This window comes from Citrus sinensis, chromosome 2 (assembly GCF_022201045.2).
Source record: "Citrus sinensis cultivar Valencia sweet orange chromosome 2, DVS_A1.0, whole genome shotgun sequence".
NCBI lineage: Eukaryota > Viridiplantae > Streptophyta > Magnoliopsida > Sapindales > Rutaceae > Citrus > Citrus sinensis.
Window position 1 is genome coordinate 26,731,786 of NC_068557.1, and position 12,020 is coordinate 26,743,805.

Genomic DNA, 12,020 nt, shown 5'->3' on the forward strand with positions numbered 1-12,020 from the left:
TTTTAATTTAAAAGTAACACTGTGGATTCGTAATTTCTTTTTTCTCCAATCCCCGTTGGAAAAACAAAAATTATTTTTAACTCATAATTCTTTCACTAATTAGGATGAAGCTTTAATACAATTAATAGGAATCATTTTAATTTTTGAATTCCTTTTTTAACTTGCCATTTGCTTTTCGATTTCTATCATCATTTAACTTGAAACATAGAAACTCAATAATATATATTCGAGATATTCTTTTCTGTATTTTTTTATTTTTTTGCATAGGTTCTCAGAATTTGTAAAATTATAAAAAGAGAGAATTGTTTTGATGGATAAAGATGATTATCATGCCTCATGACGCAGTGCTTTTTATTTTTTTCTTGAAAGACTTGATGCATTGGAGGGTTGATATTATAAATTTCAGTAAAAGGGTCCTTAAGAGGATTTTGGAGCATAACAATAGTCCAACTCAAAAGTAAACTAGGATTGGTTTCTCCCTTATGAAGCATGCGATAGTAATTACCGTTTGGTGCCAATTTGCGGAATAAAAGGCTGCCACGATTCGAGTTCGGTGTCAATCTAGAAGGAACACGATTCACTTGATTTCTTCTGTTCTAAATAAGTCTGTTGTCGTTTCACATACTCAAATTACGCAATACAAAATGCGATGCTTGTCTCCACAGATTTGAATGACGATCAGCTTGGTTAAGTAATGTGGGAGGCCGGCGTGGTCACTATAATTTTTCTGTAAAATGCTTATAAGTACAGGAACTGTATTGAGTTTAAATATTGGCTGATCAAAGACAAGTCTTATACAGTTGACAATTCAGTATCAGCCTTTGTTATTGTCTAATAGTGTAGCTCTCTGTACTGCCAAGTGGCAGCCACCGGCCAGCCAAACATCAAAAACTAAAATATTATAAACGGGAGCCGCTTTTGCAGCCAGTTGTACTTCTTCAATTGAAAAGAACATTGCTTTCAACATAAAGTTGTTAATTCATTTGATATTTTATTTAGTCGGATTTCATAACATTGGTGGATACGTAACCCTGCTTTATGCCCTAATTGTCACGCACGCACCTGGATTGAAGCTAATGTCACGGAAATTGGGTTCTACTATTTATAGTGACCCGACGATATTCATCTTGCACTCAAAATAAAATCAGATTTGCTCTAAATAATAATTTGTTACAGAAAAATGAGATGGTTAACGTGGTCTTATCATTTCTTTTGTCTTCAATTATTGCTTTTGCATACTCAGAGTTATGCAAAACAGTGTCCTCAGGAACAGAGTTTGGCACTGCTCCAGTTTAAGCAACTCTTTTCCTTCAACCGTTATTATTTTGGCCGTTGCCGTGCATACCCAAAAACGATGTCCTGGAAGTGGGGTACTGATTGCTGCTCGTGGGAGGGAGTAACATGTGATATGGCCACAGGTGATGTCATTAGCCTTGACCTTAGCTGCAGTGGGCTTTACGGCAGTATCCCTTCTAGTCTCTTTGACCTTGTTCACCTACAAAAGCTCAACCTTGCTAACAACGATTTCAATCTCTCTCTGATTTCTTCTGGTTTTAGCCGTTTCCTTAATCTGACACACTTGAACCTCTCTTACTCCATCTTTGGGGGTTCAATTCCTTATGAAATATCCCGCTTGAGTAAGTTAGTTTCACTTGACCTCTCTACCTATACTACACTGAGGCTTGAAAACCCGGTTATGGAAGCATTAGTTCAAAATGTGACCAAGTTACAACTACTCTTTCTTGATTATGTAGACATGTCTACCGTAGTACCAGGTACCTTGAAAAATCTATCTTCCTCTCTGACATCTCTAAGTCTCTCTTATTGTAGAATCCAAGGTGAATTTCCCGAGAACATCTTCCGCCTGCCAAACCTACAAATGGTTCGTTTAAAATTCAATTCAGATCTGTCTGGTGTCTTTCCCAGGTCCAACTGGACAAGCCCCTTAAGGTATTTGGATGTCTCTGGCACAAGGTTCTCCGGACAGTTATCTGATTCAATCTGCAACCTGAGGCACTTGCGAGAATTGAAGCTTTACAAATGCAACTTTTATGGATTTCTTCCTGTATCACTAGGTAATGTTACACAACTTGCTGTTTTATCCCTCTCCTCTAACAGTTTTAGTGGTCATATCCCACCATCTCTTTCAAATCTTCACCAGCTAATCAATGTAGATCTTCGAAGCAACAGTTTTCATGGTCAAATCCCAGATATTATGAATCTAACCAGAGTTGCATATTTTGACATCTCAAATAATCAACTTACCGGTTCAATTCCTTCTCATGGAAGTGGGCTTCAAAATTTAGCATTTCTCAGATTATATAATAACACCCTCAGTGGGACAATGCCATCTTGGTTATTCTCTCTTCCATTATTGCGGTATATGGACCTCAGTGATAACCAACTAACTGGCCATCTTGATGCATTTCCAAGTAAATCATTGCAAAATCTCTATTTGACTAACAATAGGTTGCATGGCTCAATTCCAAGTTCAATATTTGAACTTGCAAATTTGACTTATCTCAGTCTTGCTTCAAACAACTTGAGTGGCATCGTAGAGCCTTATATGCTTGCAAAGCTCGTTAACCTCGTAACACTCGAACTCTCTCACAACAGTCTATCATTTGGCACCACATCCAAAGTCAACTCTTCTTTTCCCCAAATTTTCGTTCTGAGTTTATCTGCTTGCAACATAAGTGCATTCCCAAGCTTCTTAAGATCTCTTAAAGAATTAGCATATTTGGACCTTTCTGAGAACAATATCGATGGTCAGATACCAAACTGGATGTGGGAGGTTGGAAAGGATACTTTGAGTTATCTAGATCTTTCCCACAACTTCATAACAGAAATGAAGCAGATTCCTTGGAAGAACCTTAAGTATCTTAAGCTTCAATCCAACTTACTACAAGGACCACTTCCAGTTCCTCCACCTCGCTTGCAATTCCTTTTGGCCTCGAACAATCAATTCACAGGAGAGATTATTCAATCGATCTGCAGTAGTAGTACCCTTGAAGTTCTTGATCTTTCCGATAACGGGTTCAGTGGCACTATTCCAGAGTGCATCAGAAACTTTAGCGTGTTGGATCTGCGGAATAATAGACTCAATGGAACCATTCCTGAAGCATTTGCAGAAGCCAATTTGCTAAGGACTCTTAACTTGAACAACAATGAACTGGAAGGACCGGTCCCTAAGTCCTTGGTCAATTGTACTAAGCTTGAAGTTCTAGATATCGGGAACAACAAGGTAACAGATGTTTTCCCATACTGGTTGGGAAATCTTCCAGAGCTCCAGGTTCTTGTTCTCCGTTCCAATAAATTTCACAGCTCTATGAGGGAGTTTGAAGCCAAGCAATCATTTCCTAAGTTGAGAATCATTGATCTCTCACACAACAATTTTACTGGTCCTTTGCCAGCAAGGTTTTTTGAAAATCTAAATGGGATGAGGAATGTTGGTGAAACTGAAAGGAAATTGCAATACGTGGGTGAAACTTTTTATCAGGATTCTGTAGTGGTGACACTTAAAGGAGCTGAGATCGAACTGCAGAAGATTCTCACTGTTTTCACAACCATTGACTTATCAAGCAATGATTTTCATGGGGAGATTCCTGAAGTAATTGGAAACCTTCTTTCACTTCGACTCCTCAATCTTTCTCACAACCACCTTACAGTGCGTATTCCATTTTCGCTGGGAAATTTGATAAACCTTGAATCGTTAGACCTGTCTTCAAACGACCTTTCTGGAAAAATTCCAATGCAGTTGACAAGTCTAACATACCTTTCAGTCTTAAACCTTTCCTACAACCAACTTGAAGGACCTATACCTCAAGGACCCCAATTTAGTACATTTCAAAACCATTCATATATTGGCAACTTGGGGTTGTGTGGATTCCCATTGACAAAACAATGTGGCAAAGATGACCCCCAGAACTAGTGCCAACAACTTCAAGCTGGTTTGATTGGAAAGTTGCCAAGATGGGTTATGGATCTGGATTGGTGATTGGCCTGTCTATTGGGTACATGGTTTTTGTAACAGGAAGACCACTATGGTTTGTGAAGATGTTTGAGAAGAAGCAATCCAAGAAGAGTGTGAGAACAAGGCCGATCAGAAGAGGCAGAGGAAGAAGAAATTAACAAGTCGGTGCAAGTGATGCTGTTTCTTTTTATTTTGTCCATTGCAATTGTACGAGTTAATGTATTTGATATTTGATGGTGAAATAAATAGTTCTGTCGCGTGAGTAAGAAAAATGAAAATTTGTAAAATCAGCGAGCACTCTCTTGCAATAGAGGAAGCATCCGTATCAATTATCAAGTGAAGTCATTATTATTATTATTTTAAATGATAAAATAAGCTGGTTAGCATTAGAGACCAAATCCTTGTGAGAGTCTCAATTTGCAAGCTCCAAAAAAATTATATATTTTATAATTTTTTTTAATAAAATTTAGGTTTCAAGTTTATCAAGTGATGTCCAAAATTAACACGATTTTATATCCAGACCAGATAATACCCAATGCACAACACCCCGGTACGGTCCAGATCCGGACTGAATAGGTATTTTTGCCACCTCTAGCTGGAATGATGGCTTTTGAGAAGCTTCAACTCCAGCAATGAGAAAGAAGTAGGTCCCACTAGAGACAAAAACCGACTTAAAGAATTGATGACCAAGCTATTTTTATTCATCAGCTTAAAAGTGGTGCCACCTTTCTATATTTTTCGGAAGGGGCCACGCTAATATACCAGAAGTCTTCGGCGACCAACGCGTGGGTGATGTTACTGCAACAATATGAAGCTGATATATTCAGGAAATGAGTTCTATTTACGCTGACCGCTGACCCTTCATCTGCATTTACCATACAACACAATTCAATTAATCAATCATTTTTGTTTCATACAGAAAATTGGGATTGCTAACATGGTCTTATCAATTCTTTGCTCTACAGGTATTGCTCTTGCATTCTCTGAGTTATGCAAAACACTGTCCTCATGAACAGAGTTCTGCATTGATCCAGTTTAAGCAACTCTTTTCCTTTGATGGAGACTCTTCTTTCGTTTGTCAACGTTCTTACCCAAAAATGATCTCCTGGAAAAAGGACACAAATTGCTGCTCGTGGGATGGAGTAACATGTGATATGGCGACAGGTAATGTTATTAGCCTTGACCTTAGTCGCAGTTGGCTCTATGGCAATATCCCCTCCAACACTAGTCTCTTTCACCTTCTTCATCTACAAACACTCAAATCTTTCTCATAACGATTTTGATTACTCTGAGATTTCTCTGGGTTTAGCCGTTTCCGAAATTTAACACACTTTAGTCTCTCTGACTCCAATATTAACGGTAAAATTCCATATGAAATCTCCTTCTTGGGTGAGTTAGTTTCACTGGATCTCTCTTCCAATCCTCTAGTGAGTCTTGAAACCCCAGTTTTCCAAGCATTAGTTCAAAATATGACCAAATTACAAGTACTTTCTCTTGATTCTCTGGAAATGTCCACCGTAGTACCGGATTCACTGAAAAATCTATCTTCTTCTTTAACGTCTCTAAGTCTCTCTGATTGTTTACTGCAAGGAAACTTTCCAATGAACATCTTCCACCTGCCAAATCTATAGATGATTCGATTAAGCCAAAATCCTTCTTTGGCTGGCAAATTTCCGGCAAACAACTGGACTAGCCCCATAGAGTATTTGGATGTCTCTGAAACAAGTTTCTTAGAGTTGCCTGATTCAATCGGCAATCTGAAGTTGTTAAGAAGATTGATGCTTGGTTACAGCCAATTTGTTGGGCCTGTTCCTGCATCACTTGGTAATCTTACACAACTTACTCTTTTACACCTCATGCACAACAATTTTAGCGGTCATATCCCATCCTCTCTTTCAAATCTTGTGCAGCTAACCTGTTTAGATCTTTCAAGCAACAGTTTTGTTGGTGAAATTCCAGATATTGTCAATCTGACACAAGTTTCTTTTTTCGACCTGTCAAACAATCAACTAGCAGGTCCAGTTCCTTCTCATGGAAGTAGGCTTCAAAATTTAGTCTTAATCCGTTTAAACAATAACTCCCTCAGTGGGACAATACCATCTTGGTTATTCTCTCTTCCGTAATTGGAGTATGTGGGACTCAGTGATAACCAACTCTCTGGCCATATTGATGAATTTCCAAGTAAATCACTGCAAAACATCTATTTGTCCAACAACATTCCATGAAGAAGATGAAGAAGCTGAGAGTTCAAGCAGCTGGTTGGATTGGAAATTCGCTAAGATCGGTTATGGATCAGGATTGGTGATTGGCCTGTCTATTGGATACATGGTTTTCGCATCAGGAGAACCACTATGGTTTATGAAGATGGTTGTGACGTGGCAATCCAAGAAGGTAAGAATAAGGGGGATCAGAAGAGGCAGAGTAAGAAGAAATTAATTACTTGGTGAAATTGATTTTTTTTCTTAATAATGAATTGATGCTCTTAATTGCCTGTTTTTCTTTTGGTGTTGTAAGAATAAAAGCGATACAGATTTGGATCTCCTGATATGATTTTTTGTTGACCTTTCAAGAATATTGTCACAGGTGGTGTTGGTCGTATTTAATGATTAAGATTTATTTTCTATTTTTCATATTTAATAGATGTTGACTCTTTGCGCATGAATAATAAAAATTTTAAAAAATTAGTTAGCATAAAAAGTAAACTAGGCTTGGCTGAGTTAAAAGAAAAAACCTTCATTCATTCATATTAAAAAAGTTTAGCTTTTTTCTTTTATATATATATTTCTTCATTTATTCATATAACAAGTTTAGCAAAATGTTTTTAAGCTTGACTAAGTGGCTTTCAAAATATTTTTTTTTAAAAGAGATTTAATTTGAGAATTATTTGAATAAAAATCGAAGATTTAAAATTTATAAAACGAGAGACTTAATTAAACGAGTGTTCAGACAGAGTCACATTACAGGCCTTGCTAGCTCAAAATTTATCTACAGCTACGCCTCCCTGCACATTTTGAGAATCATAAACCTGTGCAAACAACCGTCAGTAGCCTCCCTTGAGGTTCTATGAAATTTTTCTTCCAAACTAAACAGGTCTGCCTGTTCCTAACAAGTATCCTTTCAAACCATTCAACTTGAAGAAAAGGACAATGAAACTAGAGAAAGCCAATGAGATTAAAACATCAAGATCTAACAGAAAAAAAAAATGAAATAAACAAACAAGTATCTCTTCAACAAAAGAATAGAAAATGGATCAATATAGGGTATCATCCTTGCCACTTCAAACCAGTGAGATGAAAAATATGTATTGAAAGTTGCCCAATTTGTAGAAACAAAAACTTGCTGGAGAAATGGCTTCCATGATTTGAGTACGGTGCCAATCTAAAGAAAATGCAATCATAAGGATAAATGGATTCACTGCATTTTTCAATTCCCACGTAGGGTATTTTTCACAAACTATTTATATAAATCTGTACTAGAGGGATAATGTGTTTGTGTTAGGAAATTGAGTTTCCTCCCAAGATCTCTCCAAGCAATTTATCAAGCAACAAATTAATAAGAAAAATTAAATAGAGAATATACCAATCACACAACACAAGATTTACGTGGAAAACTCTAAATCCGGAGAAAAACCACGGCCGTTGTCAAAAAGACAACCAAAGAAAAAATATTCACTATGTGAAAAATTATTACAACCACACTCTCATAAATTTTCTCTCACCCAAGCCCCAGATACACCCAAAATACTAAAATTTCCTAATACTCACTTAATGCTTAACTTGCATTAGATTTTACAACTTTGAGTGTTTCTCTCTGGGATCATTAAAATGAAGGAAGGGCATCTCCTATTTATATGCAAAAAAGTTGCCTAAGAGTCTTCAAGTTTGATCAAATTTGGTGGCTTACCCACCAAATTTGGTCATGTTCAACCATGGCTGCTGCCATGGTTCAAGAATGGAAGCTAAAGTCTTTACTTTGACATTATCCCACTTGGAGATTTGATTGAGAATCAATCAATCTCCACACCACCCTTATTGTCTTCACCTTAGTCATAATTCTCAACATAGAGAATTATCATACTCCACCATAAAAGAGTATACCACTTAGAATTAATTACCAATTCTAAGAATTTTACGTCGGCACATGTCGAAACATCCTGCTGAAATTTATGGTGCAACTTCTATGTTGGCTTTCCTGGAAATTCATCAGCCATCGACATAAATTCCACCACACACCCTGCATCAATGCCAACCATGCCTTGTGTGTAAATCTTGTGGACCCGTTAGTAGTAAAACATCCCCTTTCATGGTACTAGCGGTATACCATGAGGATGTCATCATCATCTATTTTACAAGGGATCATCGTCTCCCACGATGATGAGAGACTTACCACTAGCAATACTATCAGTATCTGATCTGGAGCCACTTGCCGATCCTGCTCCATTTCTACTATGACAATCTCTTTTTAAGTGGCCCGATTGTCCACACCCCCAGCAGACTCATTTCTTCTTAGATTTATCTTTCTGCCAATTCCCTACAACTGCCAAAGCTGAGACATCTGTAGTTTTAGTACTTTCACCACTCAGTCTTCTTTCTTCTGAGAGTAAAGTACTAGTAACTTCTTCAAGATCTACTGTCTCCTTCCCGTACATCAAAGTAGGTAACAAGTGTTTGTAGGAAGTTGGAAGTGACCATAGTAACCTAAGCGCCTTGTCCTCATCTTCAATTTTAACTCCAATGGCTTCTAGTTCTGACACAATACCATTGAGAACACTGAGGTGATCGGAAATTTTTGTACCTTCAGCCATTCGCAGTGTGTGAAATTGCTCCTTCAGGTACAATCGATTTGAGATGCTCTTTGTCTGATACAACTTTTCTAGTTTCTCCCAAAGTTCTTTCGCTGTAGGAATTTTTCCTACATTTACAAGAACATTCTTTGCTAGACACAGTCGTATGGCACTTGCAGCTCGACCATCTAATTCTTCCCAATCTTCATCACTTATACTAGCTTTTCCAGAGCCACTACTGGAAGCAGGGGATGACTTCCCCTTTAATGCCTTGTGTAACCCAGATTGAATCAATACATCTTTGACTTGAACTTGCCACAAGCCAAAGTTAATTCTCCCATCGAAGTTTTCTATTTCAAATTTCACCGGACTTGAAAATTTCAATCCTGACATATTTGCTTTGCAGATCAGCTTTTACTTTTCACCACGGACTGTTTGGATTGGCTCCCACTGCTTCATGTGAATAGTACCGTATACGTGAACAGTACCGTATACGTGAACAGTACCGTATACGTGAACAGTACCATATACGTGAACAGTGCCCCGACATCAAAACTTCAATCACTGGCTCTGATACAACTGTTAGGAAATTGAGTTTCCTCCCAAGATCTCTCCAAGCAATTTATCAAGCAACAAATTAATAAGAAAAATTAAATGGAGAATATACCAATCACACAACACAAGATTTACATGGAAAGCTCCAAATCCTGAGAAACACCACGGCCGTTGTCAAAAAGACAACCAGAGAAAAAATATTCACTATGTGAAAAATTATTACAACCACACTCTCATAAATTTTCTCTCACCCAAGCCCCAGATACACCCAAAATACTAAAATTTCCTAATACTCACTTAATGCTTAACTTGCATTAGATTTTACAACTTTGAATGTTTCTCTCTGGGATCATTAAAATAAAGGAAGGGCATCTCCTATTTATATGCAAAAAACTTGCCTAAGAGTCTTTAAGTTTGATCAAATTTGGTGGCTTACCCACCAAATTTGATCAACAAATTTGGTCATGTTCAACCATGGCTGCTGCCATGGTTCAAGAATGGAAGTTAAAGTCTTTACTTTGACAGTTTGTAGAAAGATAATAATTATTTCTGTTCTGTATCATGCATATGGTATATAGTCAGGTGCTTTAATACGAAGTGATGACAAGAACCCTACAAAGATTGCTACAAAATAATTAATTTATTAATCCCCTTTCTAAGTTCATATGATATACAAACCTTGAATCATTGGACTTGTCTTCCAACAACCTTATAGGAAAAATTCCTTTGCAATTAATAAATCTAACATCTCTTTCATTCTTAAACATGTAGAAGATACCATCTGTCATAACTCAATCCTACAACTCATATCACCGCATCTTGTCAATTAAGGTGCGGATCCATTTATAAACTCAGTATCTCTCATGTACTTTGTTGATGTGGGATTTACCTAAGATATTATAGATAAGACACTAGATCAAGTAGAAGAAGATGATGACACTTCAAGTTGGTTTGATTAGAATGTTGCCACGATGGCTTATGCATCTGGATTGGTGATTGACCTATCTATTAGATACATATTTTTGTGTCAGGTAGACTACTATGGTTTGTGAATATGTTTGAGAGGAATTAATCCAACTGTCCAAGAAGGTGAGATTCAGAAAAGGCAATGGAAGAAGAAATTAATCCGAAAGTGCAAGTGATGATCTTTTGTAACGAGTTTGTCCTTTTGGAATGGCACAGATTAATGTAATTAATATTTATTGCCTATTTGATATAGTTTATCTAATGGTCATAAGTACTTATTTAATCTTATAAGCTCTTATTATAAATTTTATTGTTGTTTGGTTGTTTTTTGGTGAGTTTTTAGAGCTTAAATAAACAATTTGCTTCTAGTAGCAAAAACTCAATTTTTGGGCTCCCATTTGGGAGTAGAGGTTAAAAAGCTTTTTTTAAATGTTAAATATCTAATATATCCTCTATTTATTTGACAATCTTATTTTATTCTTTTTATAACATAATTTTAAAAAACTTGCCTAATAAAATAATTTCATAAATTTTTAATAAAATCTCTTATTGACAATCAAACAACTAAATTTTTTTAGGTAAAAACTCTATTTGTAAAAGTTCCAATCTCTAATTAAATAAGGTTTACTTGAAAAGGTGTATCAAATGGAGTTTTATGTTAAAATAAATAGTTATGTTGCGTAAGTACAAATATCAAATTAGTGAGCACTGAGTATAGAAATGTAAAGAGTGGAACTATTTGCACCCCTCTAAAAACACCTCATTAAAAGTACTTGTAAATTGCACTACTTTTAGTAACATCCTTTTAATTTAAAAGTAACACTGTGTATTCGTAATTTCTTTTTTCTCCAATTGCCGTTGGAAAAAAAAAAACTATTTTTAACTCATAATTCTTTCACTAATTAGCATGAAGCTTTAATACAATTAATAGGAATCATTTTAATTTTTGAATTCCTTCGCCTTTTAACTTGCCATTTGCTTTTCGATTTCTATCATCATTTAACTTGAAACATAGAAACTCAATAATATATATTCGAGATTTTTTTTTCTGCATTTTTTTTTTCTTTTGCATAGGTTCTCATAATTTGTAAAATTATAAAAAGAGAGAATTGTTTTGATGGATAAAGATGATGATCATGCCTCGTGATGCAGTGCTTTTTATTTTTATTTTTTTCTTGAAAGACATGACGCATTCTAGGGTTGATATTGTAAATTTCAGTGAAAGGGTTTTAAGAGGATTTTGGGGCATAACAATAGTCCAACTCAAAAGTAAACTAGGATTGGTTTCTCCCTTATGATGCATGCGATGGTAATTACCGTTTGGTGCCAATTTGCGGAATAAAAGGCTGCCACGATTCGAGTTCTGTGTCAATCTAGAAGGAACACGATTCACTTGATTTCTTTTGTTCAATTAAGACTGTTGTCGTTTCACAAACTCAAATTACGCAATACAAAATGCGATGCTTGTCTCCACAGATTTGAATGATGATCAGCTTGGTTAAGTAATGTGGGGAGGCCGGCGCGGTCACTATAATTTTACTGTAAAATGCTTATTAAGTACAGGAACTGTATTGAGTTTAAATATTGGCTGATCAAAGACAAGTCTTATACAGTTGACAATTCAGTATCAGCCTTTGTTATTGTCTAATAGTGCTCTCTCTACTGCCAAGTGGCAGCCACCGGCCAGCCAAACATCAAAAAACTAAAATATTATAAACGGGAGCGGCTTTTGCAGCCAGTTGT

General features: G+C 36.3%; 1 protein-coding gene across 1 annotated transcript in view; it reads left to right on the plus strand.

Annotated features, from left to right (window-relative positions):
- Window positions 1-1,354: 1,354 nt before the first annotated feature.
- The window catches only part of LOC127900340 (receptor-like protein 7), a 33,589-nt gene continuing 22,923 nt past the window's right edge, over window positions 1,355-12,020 (plus strand). Inside the window, exon 1 of the mRNA XM_052434985.1 lies at window positions 1,355-3,244. Within this exon, the coding sequence (XP_052290945.1) occupies window positions 1,355-3,244 (1,890 nt within the window). The remainder of the gene's footprint in view (window positions 3,245-12,020) is intronic.